Raw genomic sequence first — 23832 nt, 5'->3', positions numbered from 1 at the left:
TTCACAGACTATGTAACAAGATTTGGCACAGTAAAGAATGGCCAGAGGACTGGAAAAAGGCTGTATTCCTACCTTTACCAAAGAAGGGAGACACAAGGGAATGTGCTAACAACCGCACCATCGCCTTAATTTCACATGCTAGTAAAGTCCTCCTCCATATCATTGCTGAGAGAATTAGAAATCATCTTGAGAATGAATTACCACCAGAGCAGGCTGGCTTTAGAAGGGAAGAGGGACAAGAAACCAAATTGGCAATTTGAGGAATTTAATGGAGAAAAATAGGGAATTCCAGCAACCATTATACCTTTGCTTCATTGACTACTCAAAGGCATTTGATTGTGTGCGGCATAGGCAGCTGTGGAGAATAATGACAGAAATGGGGTTCTCCGAGCATGTGACTGATCTGATTTGCTCATTATATCACAACCAAGAAGCCACCGTTAGAACAGAGAGTGGAGACAGTGAGTGGTTCACTATTGGCCAAGGCGTTCGTCAAGGATGCATTCTGTCACCGTACCTTTTCAACATATATGCAGAGTACATCATGAGGAGAGCATTTGTTGGTGTTACAGGTCAGGTGTCAGTCGGAGGACGAAAGATTAACAACCTCAGATACGCTGACGACACCACCCTTATTGCAAAGTCATCAGATGAGCTTCAGGACCTTATAGACAGAGTAAAAGCAAGTAGTGAGGAATTTGGGCTGCATCTCAATGTCAAGAAAACAAAGATAATGATCTGTGGAGGAGATACAAATCAGCAAGTGAAGGTGAATGGAGATGATGTGGAACAAGTTGACACTTTCAACTTTCTGGGATCACTTATAGACAATGCAGGGGGCAGTTCACAGGAGGAAATCAGAAGACGCCTAGCCATGGCAAGATCATCGGCAATTGCGTTGGCAGATATATGGAAAGACAGAGGTATTTCTAAAGCTACCAAGATTCATATTATGGATGCTCTGGTTTTCCCGATTGCCTTGTATGGCTGTGAAACGTGGGCAGTTGGAATGACAGATAAGAAAAAGATCATGGCGTTTGAAATGTGGTGCTGGCGGAAGATGCTGAGAATATCGTGGAAAGAACATAAGACCAACGAATTTGTAAGAAACCAAATTGGAGACCATGCTTCCGTGTCCCAAAAAAAATAGATCGTTTTAAACTGGCGTATTTTGGCCACATTTCTAGAAGAGATGGTGACAGCATTGAGAAGATAATTATGCAAGGTCACATAGAAGGCAGTCGTAGAAGAGGTAGACAGAAGCTTAGATGGACTGATGGAATTAAACAATTAACAGGCCTTTCTCTCGTCGCAGCCCACCGTCTGGCTCAAGACAGAAGCTGCTGGAATACCATCATCAACAGGGTCACAAAGGGTCAGTCATGACCCATAGGACCACGACGACGACGAGACAAGCAAACTTACATACTCATAAAATTTAACTATTTATGAAGACAAAATGTGTAGGATGTTAAGAAATTTAAGAATGTTTAAGCCTACCGCGGCCCATCTCAAATCATGCACTTCCCCGTGCACTTCTCACTACCATGTCCATTTCATAGGGAGTATAAAAACCGGGGACCATCATGGCTTCCATGCACACACAGTGTATGCTCAATGTAGTAAAGATAACCTTTGAGTTGGAGCAAATTTCTCAAAATTGGTAGTGATTAGTGTTACCAAACTTATGCCATGATGAAATATAATAATTTTTGAAGATAAAATGTGCTGACCTTAAAAGATTGAACAATGTTTAAGACTACCGCTTTTCATTTGAAATAATGCACTTATTGTTCATCTCCTCTATGGAGATATTTTCCATGGCGGCCATCTATGATCATGCTTGAGGTTTCACCAAACAAACCATGGGTTTTGAGGTCTTATATTTTTTGTTGTATGTCAACAAAATCGATTAAATTTTCAGGATGATCTTATTTTCATGTTGTTATAAGCAAATATAATGTTCCAGATAAGATAGTTAATAAATACATTAAGAAAAAGTACCTTAAAGTTACACTTTCTGTTAGTATTCCTTTTTTTTTTTACACTTTTTAACATGTTCTAGCAGCCCTATATAAAACCGTGACACTCGAAAGGCCATATCTCTGGAATGAAACGTCCGATTAAGATTATTTAAACGCCAAAATGTTTCTTTCATCAATTCCCATCCAATAAGTTAGGTCTGAATCAATTTAAAAGTACTTCAATTTTTAGTGGACATGCCTATTAATAAGACAAACTAGGCCAAAATGAGATGCATCCATGAGATATTGACCTACAATAATGCTCCTGGATCATAACTATATAACCGTTATATATATTAGTATAATAATATTTATTTCAAAGTGACACTTCAAAATGCTTACCCTTTTTTTTCTATCATATCCCTGTTTGCCTTAACATAAAATAAACAAATCATAACTTAAAATAATATAGACTGCACTCCACTGAGACTCCAATATTGTAGGGCTAGATTTGCAAATGCATATGGCACTGTACTACACAATCTTATACAGACTTGGAATGGTATCATGTACCAGAACACATTAAAAAGATCATTTTCAATTATTACGATGAGCTTTTCATCAGAGTGAAAACTGAAGATTGGACCACAGACTGGATTAAATATTGCATCTTATTCCTAGTAGTCTTCAATCTGTGTCTGCATCTTCTCTACCAATCCAGCCATCTTGGCTACCGCATGAGTAGCTCAGACCTTACATCGTCAGACAAGACATATGCAGATGATCTGACCTTTGTAGCAAGAAGCCCAGAAAGTTGCCAGCAACTTATTAACAAATGTCAACAACTTCTCAACTGGACAAGAACTATGAAGGCCAAACCATCCAAATGCAGATCTCATGCGATGAAGAAAGTAATTCCAAACGCAGAACAGAAGTTGAATGGTCACAAGACCCAATACGTAGCTTACAATCTTCAGCTACAAACAGACGGACAGATGATCACCTATATTCACAACCAGCCCATGCTCACCACCGCTGTCAAATGCATCAAATACCATCTGAACAAATACTCCAGAGATGGAAAGATCTAAACACTATATAGAGATTGTTTGGAAAATAAGAAAACCAAGAAGAGGTAGAATGGAGTTAAAGAGCTCGAAAAAAGAGAGAGCGCCACCTCATCTTAAATGAGATGAGCCGAGGTCAAACTGACCGGGCAAGACTGGGTTTCTAGAAATTCAAGAAAACCCAAAAGCTTATTGAGGACATGAGCCAGAAACAGCACAGAAAATGCCTCACTAATCTGGTGAAAGAAGTGAATGAAGAAGATATGCTGGTCTACCTCTACGGATGTGCTAAACAAGAACAATTGTTAAAATGGGACTCCGCCGTGCAGACTGACACCTCATGGAAGAAGCTCGTATATGTCTGGACACCAGAGCTACTGTCTTTCCATATCAATGCCATCCATGACCAACTTCCTTCACCTGCTAATCTGAAACTGGGGGGGCAATCTTGGACTGTGCCAACTCTGCAACTACCGTAACTGGACTCTGCTCCACATCCTGAATTGTTGCAGATACTCCCTTGAGAATGGAAGGTACAACTGGCGCCATGACCAAACACTAAGAACAATAGAATCAGGCCTGGCACCATATATTGATGAGGCTAACAACAGCAAAACAACGGAGTATATTCCAGACTTCATCCCTACCACTGCTTTTCGTACAGCCGATGGCACAACATTCAGGAACCCACCCCTACGCACTCCAAAGATAGAAGTAAAAAACATCCCGAAGAAGGCTAGAGACTGGACCTTCCTGATGGATGAAGAGCACAAGCCAATAGTGTTCCCTCAAGAAATAGCAGGAATTGCCAAGCGGCCTGATTTTACGATCTATTCAGCCATCACCAAACATGTAATCATCATAATTGACAGTACCATCGGAGGAGAACCTAGCCAATGCGTACGCCAGGAAAACATGAAGTGTAAATACGAAGACCTAATAGCCGAATGTGAAAACAGAGGATATACTGTGTTTTACTTCCCAGTAGAAGTGGGAAGTAGAGGCTTCTATAACACATCACTAACCAAGTGTTTAGCTGCCTTAGGAGTCCCAAAGGGGAAAAGAAAACCAGTCCTAGACACTGCCTCCAAATCAGCTCTGAGAGCCAGCTACATCATCTAGCTATGCAGAAATACAAAGGCATTCCGACAGATAGAGTTTACACTAACACCATCGATATGCACTGGGGAATGGGGAAGGTTGAGCTCATAAACAGGTTAACCCGCCAAAGTCTGGTCCTAAGTCCAGAGACCCCAGTGCACACTATACTATGAAAATGGGCTTCGATGGTGACAATGTTGATGTTTTACCAACGACTATTCCTCAACGACACTTGACATAGCTATACACTGGCCCTGCCTGCTGCCTTACATCACCCCGGTGTGGCACTTGCTAGTGTAACAAGCTGATTTTGTTCGTTTGTTAGTTAGACTGCAACAAGGTGATTTTTCCAATTTTGTCATCTTCCAAGAGAGAACTACACCAGGAGTGCTCATCTTAAGAAAGGTGAAATTAGACTCCGAAGATGACCGCGCTGGTGATCTACCAATGAACTACCCCCCGGAATCCTACAGAATAGAGTCACATCTCGTTCAAAAAGCATGACATAGCGGTGTCAAGTTGCACTCTAATATTGAGACAAATTAAGCTGATACACAAGAGGAATGATGTGGATTCTTATCTGACTCCATATTAGTTGTGTCATTTCCACCCTATGTGCATGATTTTCTCATACGTCTTTTGTTTCGATATATTATTGGCCTTAGCTCAAGATCCGCAGGAAATGTACTAGTGGAATTGTTGACGTTCTTGACTCACTTCCTATAAATAAGATCAATGTAAATTAATAGTACAAAGTACACTTCAATTTTTAGTAAATAGCTGAAACTGGTCAAATATGGTTCCTGCCATCCCACTCTCCTTCAAGATTTCTATTCAGTTTTGCATTTTAATGATAGGGCCCTATTCCGTTATGATTGGCGTGCCCAACGCACTGCAGGGTTTATTGTTCTATGGGTCTGATTAGAGCGCTGACATTTTGGAAAATGTTGCCAATCAATATTCATGAAGTTGTACGATCGACACCTACAGCTGTGCAATTAGGCGACTTTATTATTATTTATTATTTAGGGAATGGAATAAACTCCCTAAAGCCATTATGGAGTCTTCATCAAATCCAGTTTTCAGAAAGAAACTTTTCAGTTAGCTTCTTCAGTTCTTTCTTGTTCCTTCTGTGTTTCTTTTTTCCACCCTTTCTCTCCTTTTTCAGCGCTTTGATAAATTTTAAAGGCGCTTTATAAACATGTATGTATGTATTATTAGGTGGGTTTTTTTTTCATACATTAGGAGTTTCAATTTCGGACAAGGTTTGTGACAAGTCGGCACATCCTTGGGCTGTGTGCGAACAATGGTACCACTTTCTCAAGTGGTGCGCTTACACATAACTTTCTATTCATCACTTATTGACAGTCACCTGCCAGGAAAAGTGTTTGCTGTCAGGTCATTTATCAATTTACTGGTAAAACTCCTTTGTTCGAAACAATGGTGCCACTTTTATGAATAGCCAGATGTCGGCAAATCAAAACGACATCAAAGGAACAATGTGTTACGTAATATATTGCTTCTCCTTCCTATCTAAGCTCTTTGGGCGTGCCTTTCATTCCATTCATTCACTTAGTAATGTATGTATTTATTCACTCACTCTCTCACACACATTTATCTGAGTCATTATTCATCATTCATTCATACACTCACTCACTCACACATTCATTCATTTAATCATTCATTCGATGTAATTTGAGCTCATTCTTTTATTATTTTATTTTATTCAATCATTCGTTCTTTGCTTATTCTGCCTTGCAGTTGCATTTTGTCTTGTTAATGTTGTCTTATTAATTAATCCGAAACTGCGAGTGGAGTGCTATAAAGTAATTAGGCACTTAATCAAAACTTACCTGACAATTACGTCTTAATTTCCTGTGTAACTATACAAGATGTTTGTAATTCATCCATCACCCACCAAAAAGTAATGTCTCAGCACACGTTGGTTTTAAAAGCAAATCAAATCGTCACCATATCCTTACTACGGTGGCTTGTCCTATTATTGCCAATGGTGTGATCAGTTTATGTGAGTATACAATTTTGTGATGTTAATTTAACACGTTTTACAATATATTAGAAATAATATCATCATTATATTGTCATGGCATCATCATCTGTATTATCATCATCGTCGTCGGCATCATCACCATTTATCATCACTTATCAGTCATCTTCGTATTCGTCGCCATTGACATAATTTTCATGATAAAAGAGTAAGCTGGAAGTGGAAAATCTACATTAGAGTAAGCCATTTTCGTTGCGATAATTTATAGTTGCAAACTGAAGGCCTAGCTACGTTTAACAAAAGTGGAACAGATCTACGACCATGTCGTTTTCGTCAAGCCAATTATCTCTATAATAGCACAAAAATTTGTAATGTAGATTTTCCAGAACCTGGTTACATAACGAAATTCGAATTGTCATGATGATGATCAACGCAGTGATGATGTTGATGAGGTTGGATGATGTTGATGATGATCATTGATCAGATGATGAGGATCAACAGGCTATCAACGATAATGATAGAGGAGGACGACGACGACAATGCACCGCACCACGATGACCATACATTGATATTAATTACAGTTCTGATCTTTCCAGATCTATTCTTCTAACATCGCGTTGGCAAACTATGGCAAGCGGAATTTCACGCGATGAGAAACTCCAGCAAGCTCAATCATTTTCCAATCCCTACCCATCACCAGGCTATTCAGCCCCGAGCTATCATACTGTAGTCGACCCACCAGAACCAGATAAGACCATTTTGATGCAGGAAAGAGATGGAAGCAAAGGAGGTGGTCGTGGAAGTGGTCCAAGTCTGTCTCGGAGTGCTGTCAAATTCAGTCCTGATATCAGTGAGTCAGCGTCAAAGAAGCAGGCACTGATGGCCGATGTGACTACATCATTGCCAAAATCCGACGGTGTCTTCAAGCTTACTACACCAGTCGAGGTATTTCAAATAGTTAAAAACAAAAGTAATATAGTCTCATTAAACATCTTTTTGCCCTACCTGCAGGTGAACAAAACATTTGACAACAAGAAAACAAAACTGGGTGTAGTTATTAGTCGCCATTAAAGTTGACTCTTGGAAATGCTGTTCCAGTAATTGCAGCATCATTCTAATGCATACTGAAATGTGAACACTACAAGACGTTTTGTATTTTTCAGATAACTTTCACCGAAGTATTTCGTGAACCTCTTGGTTCAGAGATTCCAGAGACAGTTTACAATCTTCACAGGACGCTGTTCACATGGACAGAAGTAAGATCAAGACCTGAGACCTTTGCTGCTACTTTAATAACCCCCTGAGCACTACATTGCCTCTAATTGGTCAATTACATGATATCTTCATTTTAATCACCAATCAGAACGGAGCTTTGCAAACAATTCACCCCAATTTTTTGCGTGGTTAAATTATTCTATAACAATGTTGCTGATTGGTGCAATTGATAATGTAAACCTTTTTTTGACCAATCGGCAGGTAGTTCTCATGGGGTTAATTCTTCCTCTTCCTCCTCATCTCCCTATTCGTCGCTTCTTTTCCTTTCTTCCGTTTAGTATAGTACTGTTTATTTCTTCTTCCCTATATGTTATAACTTCGTTTTCTCCTCTTCTTCCTAAATTGGTTCTTCTTTTTCTTCCCCTGCGTATCTTGTTCTTCCGTTTCTTTTAAAGCTTCGTCCTCGTTTTTCTTTCTGCCTTTGCCTTTTTCAATTATGTACTAGGCCTTCTTTCTTGTTTATATCCGTTTTAATAATATTTCATTAATTTTATATGCATTTCGTATTACGATAATCTTTAAAACTTTTGATTTTCAAACAGCGAGGAATTTACACTTTATTTGGCTCCATCTTTGGTACCATTGTGTGCATCATATGGGGCATCTTCTTTGGTCTCGGTAGCTTCGTGGTAACGTGGATTGCCCAGCCAGCACTCAAGTTAGTCTTTATGTTTTCCCGCATTCTCACTACGGCATTTGGCAGTACGTTTCGATCTGTTTTCGACCCTATATTTCGCTCTTGTAGCATTTTATTTTCTGGAATCAAAGGATCGTTTCAGGTCAATGTTACGGGACTTGACCTACTGCATGCTCCGTTGAAAAAACGTCGTGGTCTTTCACATTCGGATTCGCGAAGTATGATTTTTGAATCATAGGTTACTTAAGCTCCTTTTTCTTCGTCCGGGTCAGGATGTGAAAAGGCGATGCCTACACTGTAATAATAGTAGGAATAGCACAAATGTCTTGCAATTAGCATATTCGAAATAAGAGTTATGACAAAAGGAGAACAGTATTTCATAAACCCGGGAAATTCAAAAGACTTGGCACTTCGTGCAACGCCATCATGATTGCGTCCGTCAATACAGTTAGGCATGCCTTCAACAACAGAAAACATAGGAAACGGGATCATGTGTCTTTCAAAAAAACTTAATTGAGACATGTCTGGTTTTAAAGCCCGTTTGAGACATTTCTGCAGCAAGACACAAAGTCACGTCTCTACGAGCTTCTACGCAGTTTAGGCATTTCCAAATTTAAGAATTAGTAAGTTTTAAGCGGGTTCGCCGTCGGACAACTTTGGAACAAACTCTGACGTATTTAGGACAAAGTACATGTACCTAGGTACATGTACCTAAGGACGGACATGCAGGCGCCCTTGCCTATATAATGATGGCTCTGAAAAGAGCCGTTCACTGAATACCACCCCTTGTCAACTGAGAAATAAATAAATAAGTGGTGGCTCTGCAAAGAGCCGTTCACTGAAGACTGAAGTCAACAGAGAACACAAGCAGACCTTGCCTATCTGCTAATGTAAAAAAGCTTGACAGTTTCAAACTTGTCCGACGGTGAACCAGTTAACAAGTTACTAATTGTTATGAACTCCCGTAGTAAGAGCCTATCCCACAATTCCAAATTGAAGACTGATTCAATGTCAGAAGTCTATTTGAGACACGTCTGAGTTGCATTCCTTCTGGCTGTCTCTATTTTTAAGGTTTGTGTTATTTTGCAAGACACTATTGCCGAATACTTGTCAATACGCCATTTTTGTTTTCAATTATGCAGATAGCTATTTCAAATTTGAAGGTCAACATGGTAAAATGTCCCAAACTTGGTAGTCTCAATATTTTATTTTTAAACTGACCCATCATGCAAATACCAAATTAATTAAGATTGAAATGTCTTTAGTGCTTGTGCAACAAAATATCCATTTGTAAGATGATAAGAACCATTATTTAAGAATTGTAGACATACGAATTTAACATGATTGAAAGAAAATATGGAAAAAAGTGACATTGACCCTTGATGCATGCATGCGTGCCCTTAAGGGGGTACTACACCACTGGCCAATTGTGTGCCTATTTTTGCATTTTTCTCAAAAATTATAGCACATTGGTGACAAGTAAGATGTGTATGTTATAGGGGCAAGGTCTACAACTACTTCACTGGAAATTGTATTTCAGCACAGACAACAGTTGTGGCGTTACAGTCAAAAATGAGGGAAAACCAATATTTGATCAATAAATCGATAACTACTTGCCTTCAGTTGCTGAAGTTTCAGTGCAGTAGTTGTAGTCCTTGCCCCTATAATATAGGCCTACATATCTTACTTGTCACCAATAAAAATGCGTTATAATTTTTGAGAAAAATGCAAAAATAGGCACAAAATTGGCCAGGGGTGTAGTACCCCCTTAATGATGAGCCTACATTGGCAAGAGTTACTACGGCGGTTCTGTTGACGTGAAGCGGAAACTAAAAATTATACGCGAATTACAAAATTCCGTTTGGCATTAAGCGTCTTTGACTCGACATTTCACTAATATGATAAATACAGGATCAGGACGATCAAATATTGTGGATTGTTTGCTGAAATTAGTTCATCACTCGTTGCGTTTTGTTCTTTCCCACATTTTGAAGGCCCTTCGCGTCTACGCGTCTTCTAAAATAAATGAAAATTGATACTATAACATTAATAATATTAAGAGAACACACAATTAAAGAGCGATGCACGGAGCTATTAAAAATAGAAAAGGACAGGAATAATAAAGGCGGCTTGTTGTAAATTAAAATTATAGAATGAACAAACGATTAAAAGCATTCATATAAACGATATCTTTTAAAATAATGGCCCTCTAAAAGTAAATTCACGGCTTTGTAAATGACACTTATGATCTAAAACGACTACATGGGAATAATATTAAAAAGACACACGACTGCTCGAACAGTATCAACAGTTACTGCATTCATATAAATTATATAACAACTTGTTGAAAGTAAAACCAACTATTTTGGACAACTCGGCAATGACGTTGGACATCTATGAGATTAAAATGTGATATTTGCTGTTAATAAGGAGCATGGAAACTTCAAAAATGAGTGACGGTACCGGTGAAGTGATCACCCTAAATGTTGGCGGCCGAATTTATACAACAACTCTAGAGACGTTAACGCGCTATCCAGATTCAGCTTTAGGATCTATGTTCAGCAACAGACTGCCTTCATCACTTGATAAAAATAATAATTATTTCATCGATAGAGACGGCCCACTTTTTCGATATGTACTGAATTTTTTGAGAAGTTCTCATTTATTTCTACCAGATGATTTTAAGGAGCTTGATCTTCTAGCGGACGAAGCGGACTTTTACGGAATTCCGGAACTCATTCAAGCTGTTACTCGAGAACGAGAAGCGCCGAAAAATGACCGAGCTTTGAACGTCGAGTTACGAATGTACTCACAAAAACGCACCGGTGTGCATTCTGATTGGACAATATTTGGAAATCCAGATGTGTTACTCAAACTATCAGATTCACCAACTCATTTTCTTGGCGAGCATAAAATGTCAGAGAATGGAGAAAAGTTACATCGACCTTGGCACATGGGTTTCGTCAACTGTCGAGATGGGACTTCTAAATATCAACCACAACCCGAATTGACCAAACAAATGATTTTTAAGGAGATATGGAAGTTGGGATATAGGCTGAGGTACATTTGTGATTCTGTGTCCGAGTTGTTGCCTGTTGACGTTAGAGTTCGAAGCACAGTTCATTTGAATGAAGCAAAAACATGGGTATTTCATACCACTAAGTCTTGACATTCTTTGACGTACTGTCAGATGTACTCGAGTCAAACCATTGCGACAACGCCCACATCATGAGCAGATGCATTTGAAGCCTCAAAACTTACCTTTGAAAACCTACAAGAACAACATCAATTATTGTTTTCTTAATTGATCTTGTGTTTATATTTTCAAGGAATAACCGACCTGAATTAATTTGCTACACGTTAAAGTCAAAATATTTTGACATGGTAATGTTGATTCATTTCCCTTTTCATGGCACCGCCGAGACGTATGACTAACCATGCCAACACACCGTGATATAAGTCAGGGCACTACCTCTCAGTATCATTGAATTCAGGAGACAACGTATTCTGATCTGGACTGGGTTCTTTTGATGAACAAAGCAAAAGTTTTACGATGCCTTATAAACGCAAGTCCTTTCGTTGGGAAGAGGGCCTGGAAGAGGGGTTCAAAAAGAGCTAAAAAGGCCGATTACGTTTGTAAAACCACTAGTCAACATATCGGTCAATGATGGTCAAAGCTGATCTTTTGAGGTTGTAATTTTCAATATTCACACTTATACGTTACATGGAGGGAAGGGTAGGCCCTATGCCTTCTAACGTAAGCACTTTCGTTTAGGACGTCATCGAAAAGAGAGAACAGTGTTACAATTAAACAAGACAACAAATAAACACAAATTACGCCGACCAGTACACAACCAAACTTGATTTAAAAAAACAAAGGGAATGTGCCAGCATGCATGATTCGAACCCAAGATCTGAACGATCTCTCGTTGTACGCTCTATCCATTAGGGCAACAGTTCCCATCGAAAGGTCGTGGGTTCGAATCCCATGCCGGCATATACAGGTCATGAACGCAAACTGCTTATAGTGCAGGGCGATATATTCGGAGATAGTGTGTACCCATTGCTATGGTAATTAATCCGGTTACATAACTACTTCTACGGCGAATAGTAGCCTACGCTACATATACTTCAGGCCGATTCATACACTGCAAAAACAGTGTGAAGGCAAGAATGTATTTAGAAACGTTTAATATGTTTAGAATATGGATGTCAGATGTTTAGAAATTGAACACCATCACTGACCAATGCTTAGAAATTTGACACATGATGTTTAGCTTCTAAACGTGTTTACAACGTGAAGGCAAAATTGTGTTTAGAAAAGCGTTTAATTTCTAAACACTGTTTTTGCAGTGTACGCCATTGTGACGTTGAATATTGGATGCAACGTACAAGGGTTCGTTATTCCAGCTTTTCAAATCCATTTTTATCTTGTCTTACGAATCTTTGTTGACGAAAATCGACAAAAAGCCTCCGGCGTCGAATATTCGATGGCGCAAACTTGTTTTCGCCAACAAAATATGTTGATAAAATTAATTGATCAGAATAAAAATATCTGTCACGCCTACATGTGCAATTGAACAAATTAATGTTGTTTTCCACGGTCATAATGATTAAAACTAACATCATGTTTGTGAGCACACGTACCGTAAAGATTCGCCTAATGGCGCTATGGGCTCACTTGACATAAGTGGAATTTTAGGCGCAACCTAAGAGTGCCCTCCCTCAAAATTCCCAAAAGCAAAGGGCACGGAACTTTATTTCTTGTTGGAATTTCAGAGCAGAGAGCTCTCTATTTGCACATGAAATTTATCCTAATCCAAGTGCGCCATTAGGCGAATCTTTACGGTATATTACAAATGAATATCTATTCGAGTTGGAAACATTAAACTATGATGTAAAATTGTCCAATGTGGTGATGTCCGATTTTACTTGTGTGAGGATATAGAGGTGCAATAAAAAATCATACAAAGTGGAACTCCTATACTTCTGTGGGGGAAATGCCAAATCAAGTTCATTTTGCGCTCGTACCCCCGCAGTGGCGTAACTACCGGGGGCAGAGGGGGGCAATGTGCCCCGGGCGCTACCCTTAGGAGTGCGCCAAATTGACCAATTCAGCATCGATTCTGTGCCCCTCCAATCGATGAAAGTCAAAATTTCAGCGCGCATTTCAGCACAAAATCAATTGAAAGAACATTTTAAGACCGATATTCAACTTCTTTTAACCAAAATTAATTAGTGTATAGGCCTTATTTGTCCAAACTTTCGCGCGCTCCGCGAGCAAATTATTGTTTCAAGCATGGGGGGGGGGGGGCATTATGTATCCTTAGCCCGCGTCTAAGATATTTTCGGGTGGGGGCAGGGGCGCCAATTTTGTTTCTTACCCCGGGCGCTACTAACCCCCGTGCCCCCAAAACAGCTTTTCTGCAAGTATCGTCTGTATGTCATGAATGTTAATCAAGAAACTGCATGGTGTTGGAAACACATTATAACGTGAGGTAGGCCTATTGAGTGTTTTTCAGTTTTGAACTAGTAAACACTGATCATTTTACCATGTTTACCTCTCAAAATCTCAATCAATTATTGCAAGAATATTACAAACAGTCATTTTCGACATTATAACTATTGAATTGTTCTTAGTTTTGGGATGAGTAAACAGTAAACTATTTTTGTGTTCACAAATGTAGGACAAATGCCCCTATATGCATGTTACTCTACTTCTTGTGTTTACACGATGTGTAACTTTCTGTTTCCAAGCTAACGTGAGGGTATTGTAGAAATAAAAGTGTAGATAAAAACGTAAAATATCTAAATTTATATCTATTTATTTGATTGTATTTCATCGTCCACCGCAAGCAGAGGGTATCTTCGTGGAATGTGCACTCTGTAGTGTGCTGTCTTCTTTCACGTTTGTTTTGCTCACACTTTGTTGAGATCAAACCAATTGTTAATCTTCAGTAAATTACTGAAAGTACCTGGTATTATTTGAGCTACGCAGTACTCTCTTAATTCCTAAGATTAAAAAGTTAATAAAATTATATTAGATTGCGTCGAGGGACACATCCAAGCTTATATAGAATAGATTAAAAATGAACTAATAACAATTTTTTAAATCTTATAGATTAAAAATAAATTAATAAGATTGACCTGTTTTTTAAATATTAGCATGGATTAGTCTTGGATTAAATTAGACACTAATCCAACTTAACTATTCAAGACTAATCTAAATTATAGGGAGCACGGTGGCCTAGCGGAACGGGCGCTGACTCATAATCGGAAGGTTGCGGGTTCGAGCCCCGGCGACGCCATCGTGTTGTGCCCTTGAGTAAGGCACTTTATCTCGATTACTCCTCTCCACCCAGGTGTTTAAATGGGTACCGGCATTGTTAAATGCTGGGAAGGTAACAGACTCGCTGTAGAGGAGGTGTAGCGATCCCCTATAGCAACATTACATGGAGGAGTCTGGCCCAATCGCCAATGAAAGAGAGATGGGCACTCCGATCACTGTTTATACAGGATCGTCTCCTTTACCTTTACCTTTAATCTAAATTAGGATTAAAATTCAATCTATGGATTTGAATTTCAATCTTAGAAATGGCAATCTAATTCAGAGTAAATCAATTTTAATCTATTAAGAACTTTTAATCTAAGCTTGGATTTGTCCCTGCTTGGATTTGAGCCGTATCATGAAGAGGATTGACATTATACTTAAAAGAAGTGGACCTAAGATAGAACCCTGAGGAATACCGATGACGTTCGTGGAATCTGACGGCAACTTGAGATCTATATATATAAAATCAGAAGCCATAAAGCTCTTCCTCGGGTACCATATTGCAACTATGCAAGGAGGCTGTCATTGACTCGCGGTATCAAAAGCCTTTTTACATTCAAAATACTGAGCGGCATGCAACATTATCATTGTCCTTTAATATGCAGAACATAATAAGTAACATCTAAAAAGAGCTAATTTTTTTAACATTTTTGATTATTTTTTACAACAAGCAAATTGTTGTTTACTATATCTACAATATTGCCAAGTGTTGCATGAGGGATTCAAATGGTATAGCATAGCCTAGGCTTAGGAACCGGGGCTTCAGCTGGGGCTTGGGGGGGCTCAGCCCTCAATAATTTTGGTGTGGGGCTGGAATACCTTTCAGCCCCCCCCCCCCAATAATCCCAGGTGAAGTTAAAAAATTATGATAAAATAGAAGGAAAATGGGTGTTTTTTTTCTATTTTGCAAAATTTTCTGACTCCGAGGGGGAAATTTTTTCAATTTTCAGCCCCCCATGATGAAAATCTTCCTAAGCCAATGCTCGTAGTGCTATTGATAATAACCACAATAACCGTCAATATAACTATCATAATAATACCACTTCGTCTCGTATAATGAAGGTCATTATACTCCAAACTGGGACGATCTCAGAACTCACCAAAATGGAACTCTGTTTTCATCTGTAGGGATACTGGGCCGACTGCGTCAAATTTTACTTACTTGAAAATTATATCAGAGAATATGTGATTACATCTTCTCTGATTATATGCACCCCAGTATATTAATATCTGCAAATATATACATGCATGACAATTTGACAAAAATAATTGAGCTTGAATAAAACAAAATAATACAAATTTAACCTATTTTAAATAAAAAGTATGTTCACTTCGACAATATATCGTCTGCGACAGAATGTCAACTTTGAACTATTGAAGTTTGGAACTAATCATGCGGGTCGAAAGTCATTGAGATATTGGTGTCCCACAGCAACGGGGTACGCTATCAATACCCGATACAATAAATGTTATTGATTTGATTGATATACATAGTAGCACAAAATGCGTCACTGAACTGAACAACTTAAAACCAATATGGCTGCAATTATACCAGGGTGTGATGTTTATAAATTGGAATAAAACAATTAAGTAAATAACTATTTTGTGAGGAAATTGTGGCTTCAAGATGACAACTTTGATAAGTTAAAAGGAAGATGAATCGGAGTACTTTTGTTTGAGTTGCAACTGCTGCATCCAGCATTGGAATATCACACAGGGACTAAATTGATGATATCTGATGACGTTACCAGTAGTTCAGTTTAAAGATGCAGAAAACTATATCAGTAACAATACCAACGGCACTTAGTCCTAGGCCTGCAGTGGCTCGACAATCCATGCAAAATGCTTTAAATCGCTCTGTTCCAGCGTTAAGTCAAGATGAAAAACCCGAACATTTTCTTTATAAGACCACACCAGCACCTGCTAGGCATTCGGTTCGCGCCATTAAAACAGGAACATCTTCAGCAACAAATGAATTTTGCCCAAGAACAAGAGGTGGACAGTCACGTTTGCCTGCTAAGACTAAAGTTGTGGATGTAGGGGATATCTTTGTACATCCAACAGAAAGATTAAATGTAAGAGGAGTACAAGGATTCTTCCCACCTTTAAGAATTAAAGGTGACGGGGGATCAATGCGAACCAGGGTGTCCATGTCAGCTCCTCCAGGACTGGGACCAAATTATAACCAGGTACGTATGTTGCTGCGTGGATTTGATTTAAAGACCCATTCAGTGATCCCAGCGCAAGTGTAAAAAAAATTAAAATTGTTTATAAATTGCATAAAAGTAAAGGATAAGTCATTCAAATTGTCATTTGGTATTTTTGAAATGACAAATTTGGCAAAAAACGAAGAAAACAGCAGTACTGACGAAGTTGAAGCCCTATTCAAATACATGTAGCTAATTTAGATAGCCTACTCTCAGTATCTAACTTACAGATTCGTGTAAAATGTCTTATTTTGTCTTAAATACACGGCTTTCGGCTGAACCACTCGCAGGCTATGTTAACACATCTATAACAATGACAAAGGTACCAAAATCTGAATTTTGATGATCTTTACGATAATCCGGATGAGCAAATCACTGAATGGGCCTTTAAGAAAGCGACGGTGAAAATAAAATACATTGAAAGGTGTTGTAATTAAATAGATCTTTAAATCAACATAGAGCTAAATCTGTAGGGTACTGGATTATTTGCTCATGTTACAAACATGTAAACAATATGTATGCTTATCTTATCTATGTTATTGTTTAATAAACAAGACATTTTTGAGTGACAAAACCAAGTGAAAATTAACTCACTACAATATTTCGTCCTTCACGTCGGAGGACTTCATCAGGTATGACTGATATGGTCATCTGATCCACTTTCCCGGGAGATGGGTTTCCGGTTAGGCTTAGACTCTTTCGCAGTCTTCAAAAGCGGATCATATACGTGGCTAAGGAAATATGTGCCCTCCTCTCTGTTTAAGGTCTTGCTCCCCTTCTTCTAATCTCCATGGCTTCTCGAACTTCTCTAGACTTCTTGTTGTGCTCCTGCCCAAGGATCTTTGAATCATCCCAATTGATAACGTGGTTGGCCCGGGCAACATGATCAGAAATTGCTGATTTGGTCTGTTCTTTTTCTGATAACTTGCGTTCAGATCGAGTGTACTTTTTGTTAGTGGCCTTATTGACTTCAGCTTTGTGTTCTGACATCCTGGTTCCAAACATGCGAGATGTTTCACCGACATAGGACTGATCGCAGTTTTGGCATCCAATTTCATAGATACAATTGCCTGTTTTTTCTTTCTCGCGTTTGTCCTTCGGGTGTACTAAGAGTCTAAGCCTAACCGGAAACCCATCTCCCGGGAAAGTGGATCAGATGACCATATCAGTCATACCTGATGAAGTCCTCCGACGTGAAGGACGAAATATTGTAGTGAGTTAATTTTCACTTGGTTTTGTCACTCAAAAATGTCTTGTTTATTTATTCTACAAACCTGATGAACTTATTCAATGAAGTTATTGTTTAACATTTACATTGTATACACCTATCCGACTTCGCCATTACTGCGGTGTCCCCGATGTAAAACTGCGGTGTCCCGAGGTCGGGGCACAGTGTCTTCGACCCTATATCTTCATGGCAGGAATCGCCATGGTAGGTTACATCCACAGCCACGATTAGCCATTTGGTTCAAACCTTTAAAGCTCTTTTAAACTAATAATTAGTCGAGGGACATAACTAAGGCTACTCACAATAGCCGGGTAATCGATCTTGGTTGTGCGTGATTAAGCTTGTATACCCCATTGAGGTCAATGGTCATCGACTTTTATACTGCCTACAGTGAGTGCAGCTGTACTACACGCTGCACGCTGTAGTCCATAACAGGACCAACGCAATATAAAATGGTCAAATTTTGAGTTCAAAGCGCACGGCCAATTTTCAAAGCGCATTCTAGCGACTATCATATCTGTTCAACACGTATTTCCAAGTTTATGAGACCAAATCTGGTTTCTTGAGAAAAAAATCATGACGGGAGATATTCATCATTTTCTAACCCGGTATCAGAAGATTTTCGTCTGATATCAAAATCGTGCATAGCAATTCACGTGTATCGATCCCGTGTATTCATTTTAGTGTCCCTTCTGCACCAAATAATTATTAGCCAGGCGGTGTCGGTGTGCGGGGGTTCCATCCATTATTTATTGTGTGCTATACAGAATTGTACCCGGGAATTGTACACAACAGTGATATTCAATACACAATCATGAGTATTGAATTACGAATTAAATCTCCCGCTCTGGTACATCTGTGTTGCCGTCAATAGAGGGCCAAATACAGTAAACGCTTCTCGGATTGGTGTATACACGTGTTTTACATACTGCAGAAAGGTGAACAATATTATACAATGTATATACAACTGTTATTAACTAAACAAGTTTTTCAGTTCATTGTGCTTTAATTATACTAAAAGCTGTGAATCAAATATTATTCTTTTGGTTGAAAATGTTTTAATCGTTTCATTCCAATTTCAAGATATTTCATTCAATTTCAACATAAAATGTGCTATAATATAATTATAAATTAAAAGAAACAAAAATGGTAACAAAACTACAAATCATCATAAGTGAAGAAGTAAAAAAAAACCAACAACAATTTTTTTTAATTATGAGGCGCAAAAATATAATACATGTATAAAACAGAAATCATCGTGAATAGAAATTTTTTACAGCCTACATCATGAAACCGTTTTCATTTCTAAACAGGAGGCACGCAAACGCAGTACAACTCATACCAACTCGAAGTCTCTGAATGTCGAATTAGCTCCTGCATCAGCAGCAAATAGATCATCTACCTCCTCATCACGTGATGACAAGACGAACTCACCTAGAAATAAAGAAGCCTGGCCAACATCACCACATGACAAGAAAACCAACGAGTCACCGGTTCGATTCCAGGATAATGAAGCATTCGATCCAGCAGGTCAGTACTCCTATTCCAGAAAAAAACAGCACCATTTTTTTTTATTATTATTAATATTATTATGTTTTGCCAAATGAAACAAAGCTAAATCACAATGCTTTGGTTAGTTCTATCTGGCAAAGAAAGTCAAATTTATTAACTATTTGGTTAATTTTTGGATAAAAGAGCCAAAACATGCGGGTTTAGTGTGTTTTTCATATATGCTCTGGCAATCAAGCCCAAAGACTTGTATATACTATATCAGATTTCAGGTTATGCATTCTAATGGTTGGAAAACACATTTTCTAATTTTTTTTTCATAACTAATTGTCAAAAATTACAGAAAATATTAAAAGTATGAGATAACTCTTAGCTAATCAGTTCTCAAGATTTTGAATGCTTAGGCGTATGCCAAGTCGTAGAATAGTTTTCTATTGTGGCGTGCCCATTTTCCCTTAAATTGCCAAAATATGAAAATAGTGGACTTTTTACTGCCAAAGAATTATGATTTATTTTTCATTTGGCAAAACAAGAAAACATTTGTCTAATACTAAAATATTAGTGCTGTGTTTTTCTGTAATCAGTTCATTCATTGTACAATTTTCCCTGCAATTTTCAATTACTTACAAGTTTTTTCTACGAGAAGCCGCCGGTAGTGGTAAACTTACGTTACGTTGTGACAGCATGAGGTGTACTCATGATAAATACAAGATCATGTGAAGTATAGAATTTTAAATTATCACTAGGGCCTACATTCGTTTAGGCCCGCCTTTTCTGGGACAAACGTACCTTTACTTTTATCTTGTTTTGCGCCAAGTGCATAGAATATCTGTTTTTACTGAAAAGCAACGAAATAATCAACTTTGATTGTACTTTTATTATTTTCATTTGCAGTACCGAGAAGAGAGCCAGTGAGTGACATGCGTGTTACAAGCGAGAACGGTCACGTGACATCATTGAACAGCCCATCAAGAAACGGATTCTCGACCAATAAGGACACACCATTTATTCGCGCCTTTAAATTAAAACAAAAACGACAGAACAAGTTTAAAGAAATCATGGACTCTAACTACAGATCTCCAACAACAGCTGATTTTCGCCAAATTCAAACCCCATGATCAGGCGAGAACGGCCACGTGACAGCATTGACCAGCCCATCAAGAAACGGAGTCTCGACCAATAAGGACACACCATTTATTCGCGCCTTTAAATTAAAAACAAAACGACAGAACACGTTTAAAGAAATCATGGACTCTAACTACAGATCTCCAACAACAGCGGATTTTCGCCAAATTCAAACCCCATGATCAGGCGAGAACGGTCACGTGACAGCATTGACCAGCCCATCAAGAAACGGATTCTCGACCAACCCATTTATTCGCGCCTTTAAATTAAAACAAAAACGACAGAACACGTTTAAAGAAATCATGGACTCTAACTACAGATCTCCAACAACAGCTGATTTTCGCCAAATTCAAACCCCATGATCAGGCAATAAAGTTTTGGTTGTTCTAAAATGTCAAGTCTTCCAACCAGCCCTGGAAAGTTTTTACCGTAGCCTACAAACGAATGGTTGCAAGTCGATAGTTGGAAGGATCATTAGTCCAAAAACACAACTTGGTTATAAGCCCTAATCCTTACCCTAATCCTAACTAAATTTTACCCTAATCCAGGTAACCCAATCTATAAGCCCTATTCCTAACCCTATGATAAACCATAGCCATAAACATAACTCTGACTCTGAATTTATACTATACATCGCTGAGCGATAGCGATTGCATGGTTTCAGCCAATTAGGGAGAGTGATTTTTGTTGCATTGTTCAAACATCAATCGCTCGTCGCTCAGTGATGAAATTTAAATTCCGCTTGACTCTAATCCTAACTTGACCATAGCCCTAACTATAGCCTTAATCATGTGCTAACCCTGACCAGAGAAGATGAGAAGACTGCGATAACCATAACCCTAATCTTCCATGACATTAATCCTAAGCTTTAACATAATGCCATATATACCCTAACTTTAACACTTTTCGGACTAATTGTCCCTTGGACTAATATGGGCTGTTCCCAAAAGAATACCGACCATAATTTTGGACATTCCAAAAAACCAACATGAAAACGTTTCATTTTCTTTCAAAATGTTTGTCATCCTGAAAATTTTGTTGTTAAAGGTGGGTAACCTGATTGACAATCTCATCCACCACTTTGCCTCATCAAAATGCTGATTTTGGTATCAGATGAAAGCTCATATTTTTCTCATAAACATATTGATGTGCTGGGGCACTCCCACTTTGGAGGTGACGCATGTAGGGCTGTTAAGTCCCCCCTTTTCACCATCGCCGTCACCCAAAGCACCCATTACCAGCACATGCTGTGTCACCCAAAGACCCCATATTTTTCATTTAGATCTGTCACCCAGACCCATAATTATATTTCCATCTGAACAGCAACGAGCCTCGTCTATCAAAACAAAACAATTGCGAAGTAAATCTAGCAAGACCGAAATTAGAAGCTTTTTGCAAAGTCAAGCCAAATAAGGGGCCCGCCGTAGCGGGCGCCCCAAAAACACTGTAGACTAACAATATCACGCTGTATAAATGTCGGTAATTCCATTAGGAATTAGTCACATTTACAAAAAAATATTTACATGTTCTTTTTGCATGAGTGCTTGAAAGGGATGACATTTTAGGCTATGTTATACGTAAGTTTTAAAGAATTTTATTTTCCAAATATATCAGGTCACCTTCCTTTAAAACAATTTCTTCACACTTCTAAACTGTTTTTAAACAGCGGATTATGGACAACCAAACTTTTTTTTTTACTTACTTCACGGATGACCGCTTCTGAACTTCAAGACCGCCGGAATAATAGACAGTTATAAATTAATAATGGTGAAGAATATTAAATTGTGGAAATACGAATTGGTTTTTGCATCTCATAATTTTTAAAATTTATATTGTTTCAGTGAAGTTGTATACACGTCTAATGACTCATCATTGGCTAGCATAAGTATCTCCTTCACTAATAACAAAAGGTGCCCACTGGTATCTTGGAGGCATTAGACAGTCCTTGTTTATCCATGAGACGAAAAAAAGAAACCCTGTTCTACGGGCGGACGGACCTTTCAAGTAGGGTCGGTCGGTCGGCTCAAAATCTGTAAATAATTTGCAATTTGAGGAAATACAAAAAAAAAATGTTCCTGAAATTTCTGAAATTTGGGTCGGCATTCATATGTACAGGAAAATTTTTTCCCAATTCGTTAAAAATCTGGGTCGGTCGGGCTCGTAGAACAGGGTTTTCTTTTTTTGTCGCCTTATGGACAAACATTAATACTTGTCATGGTTAATCGCTCTGTAGTGGCGACTGTGGTATGGATTCGATTTCGCCGGGTAAACTTCAAAACACAATGTAAGTGCCGTGATACACTGAGCAGCAACCCATTCAAGTTTAATAGTATTGAGAGTGTTGAATGGGTTCGAGCCCCGACCAAATATCGTCAGCCTGTTATGCTAATTGCATAAGTCATTTTTTGTAATTTTGAGAACAAAGAACAAAATATGGTTCAATCATGCATCAGTTCGGATTATTCCTTTTCATTTGTATCATCAACATAGCGTTTTTGTGTCAGTTCCTGCAGAACTGACACCTTTAGTACAGGTTTGACGATCACGTGACAATTCGAATCATCATATCGAAATATCACGTGCTCTGTAAAAATATCAATATCGATATCGATACTATTCGTCAATTCAGCCCCAAACCAAATCGCCCACGTGCCAATTCGAACCCTGTATATTGATGTACAAAAAAAGTTGGCCAAATTTAACTATTTCGTGATTTTCTCCATAACCGTTGTTTTTACACCAAATCTGTATATTTAGATGAATTGATGTCTTGCATTCGGTCACAAACCAATTCGCTGTACTTTGTGCAATAACCATCTATCTTTTAAACCAAATATCCTAAAGAGTCGTGCGATGTCGAACTTTTCCTCTGGTCATAAAGAACAAAACAAGTCAGCGTTCGCGTATCTGTACGTAGCCGCAGTTTGTGGCCCTCACAACACGGGCTTCCGGTCCTAGGAAATGGAATATATAGAGATGGCAAAATCAGTAAACCACTTTAAGTTACAAATAAAGAAAAGTCTAATAAAAAATTACATCTAATATTTAGTGATTATTTAATGACCTCACCCATCCCCCCATCTCCACTCCAACTATCAATTTCTTGTGTGGACTGTGGAATATCTATATGAAATGTTATAAATATTTATATTGGAGTCTTTCTTTGCATGTTCTTCTCCTCTTTCTTTTTTCTTTTATTTGTTAACTTTGTGTAATTGTATGTTGTAACTTAAGGCAGTGTAAGGGGTGCTCGCTTCAGGCCTTTGGACCTTTTGAGCATCTCCTCATTCAAATGTTGTGTCTTTTATATTTTGTATGTTGATTTGAATGAAAATAAAATGATGATGTATGATGATGATGATGTACATCATTTCCTATATAGA

At 38.4% G+C, this 23832-nt stretch overlaps 4 protein-coding genes across 4 annotated transcripts; all 4 read left to right on the top strand.

Moving 5' to 3' along the window:
• Positions 1 to 3231: 3231 nt before the first annotated feature.
• Positions 3232 to 4153, top strand: LOC140150223 (uncharacterized). Its single transcript, XM_072172229.1, has 2 exons — positions 3232 to 3506; positions 3544 to 4153. Exons 1-2 carry the CDS (start codon positions 3232 to 3234, stop codon positions 4151 to 4153), a joined length of 885 nt encoding a protein of 294 aa, XP_072028330.1.
• Positions 4154 to 6991: 2838 nt separating this feature from the next.
• Positions 6992 to 8299, top strand: LOC140150970 (caveolin-1-like). Its single transcript, XM_072173138.1, has 3 exons — positions 6992 to 7082; positions 7301 to 7393; positions 7955 to 8299. Exons 1-3 carry the CDS (start codon positions 7017 to 7019, stop codon positions 8285 to 8287), a joined length of 492 nt encoding a protein of 163 aa, XP_072029239.1. The 5' UTR covers positions 6992 to 7016; the 3' UTR covers positions 8288 to 8299.
• Positions 8300 to 10498: 2199 nt separating this feature from the next.
• On the top strand, positions 10499 to 11218 carry LOC140150222 (BTB/POZ domain-containing protein KCTD6-like). Its single transcript, XM_072172228.1, has one exon. It carries the CDS (start codon positions 10499 to 10501, stop codon positions 11216 to 11218), a length of 720 nt encoding a protein of 239 aa, XP_072028329.1.
• A 4621-nt stretch (positions 11219 to 15839) lies between these two features.
• On the top strand, positions 15840 to 23832 carry LOC140150969 (uncharacterized). The gene is made up of 3 exons (XM_072173137.1): positions 15840 to 16569; positions 19129 to 19345; positions 20219 to 23832. The coding sequence occupies exons 1-3, from the start codon at positions 16147 to 16149 to the stop codon at positions 20440 to 20442; spliced, it is 864 nt and encodes a 287-aa protein (XP_072029238.1). The 5' UTR covers positions 15840 to 16146; the 3' UTR covers positions 20443 to 23832.

This window comes from Amphiura filiformis, chromosome 4, assembly GCF_039555335.1.
Source record: "Amphiura filiformis chromosome 4, Afil_fr2py, whole genome shotgun sequence".
In the NCBI taxonomy this organism is placed as follows: domain Eukaryota; kingdom Metazoa; phylum Echinodermata; class Ophiuroidea; order Amphilepidida; family Amphiuridae; genus Amphiura; species Amphiura filiformis.
This window is presented reverse-complemented; position numbering and strand designations above follow the sequence as displayed.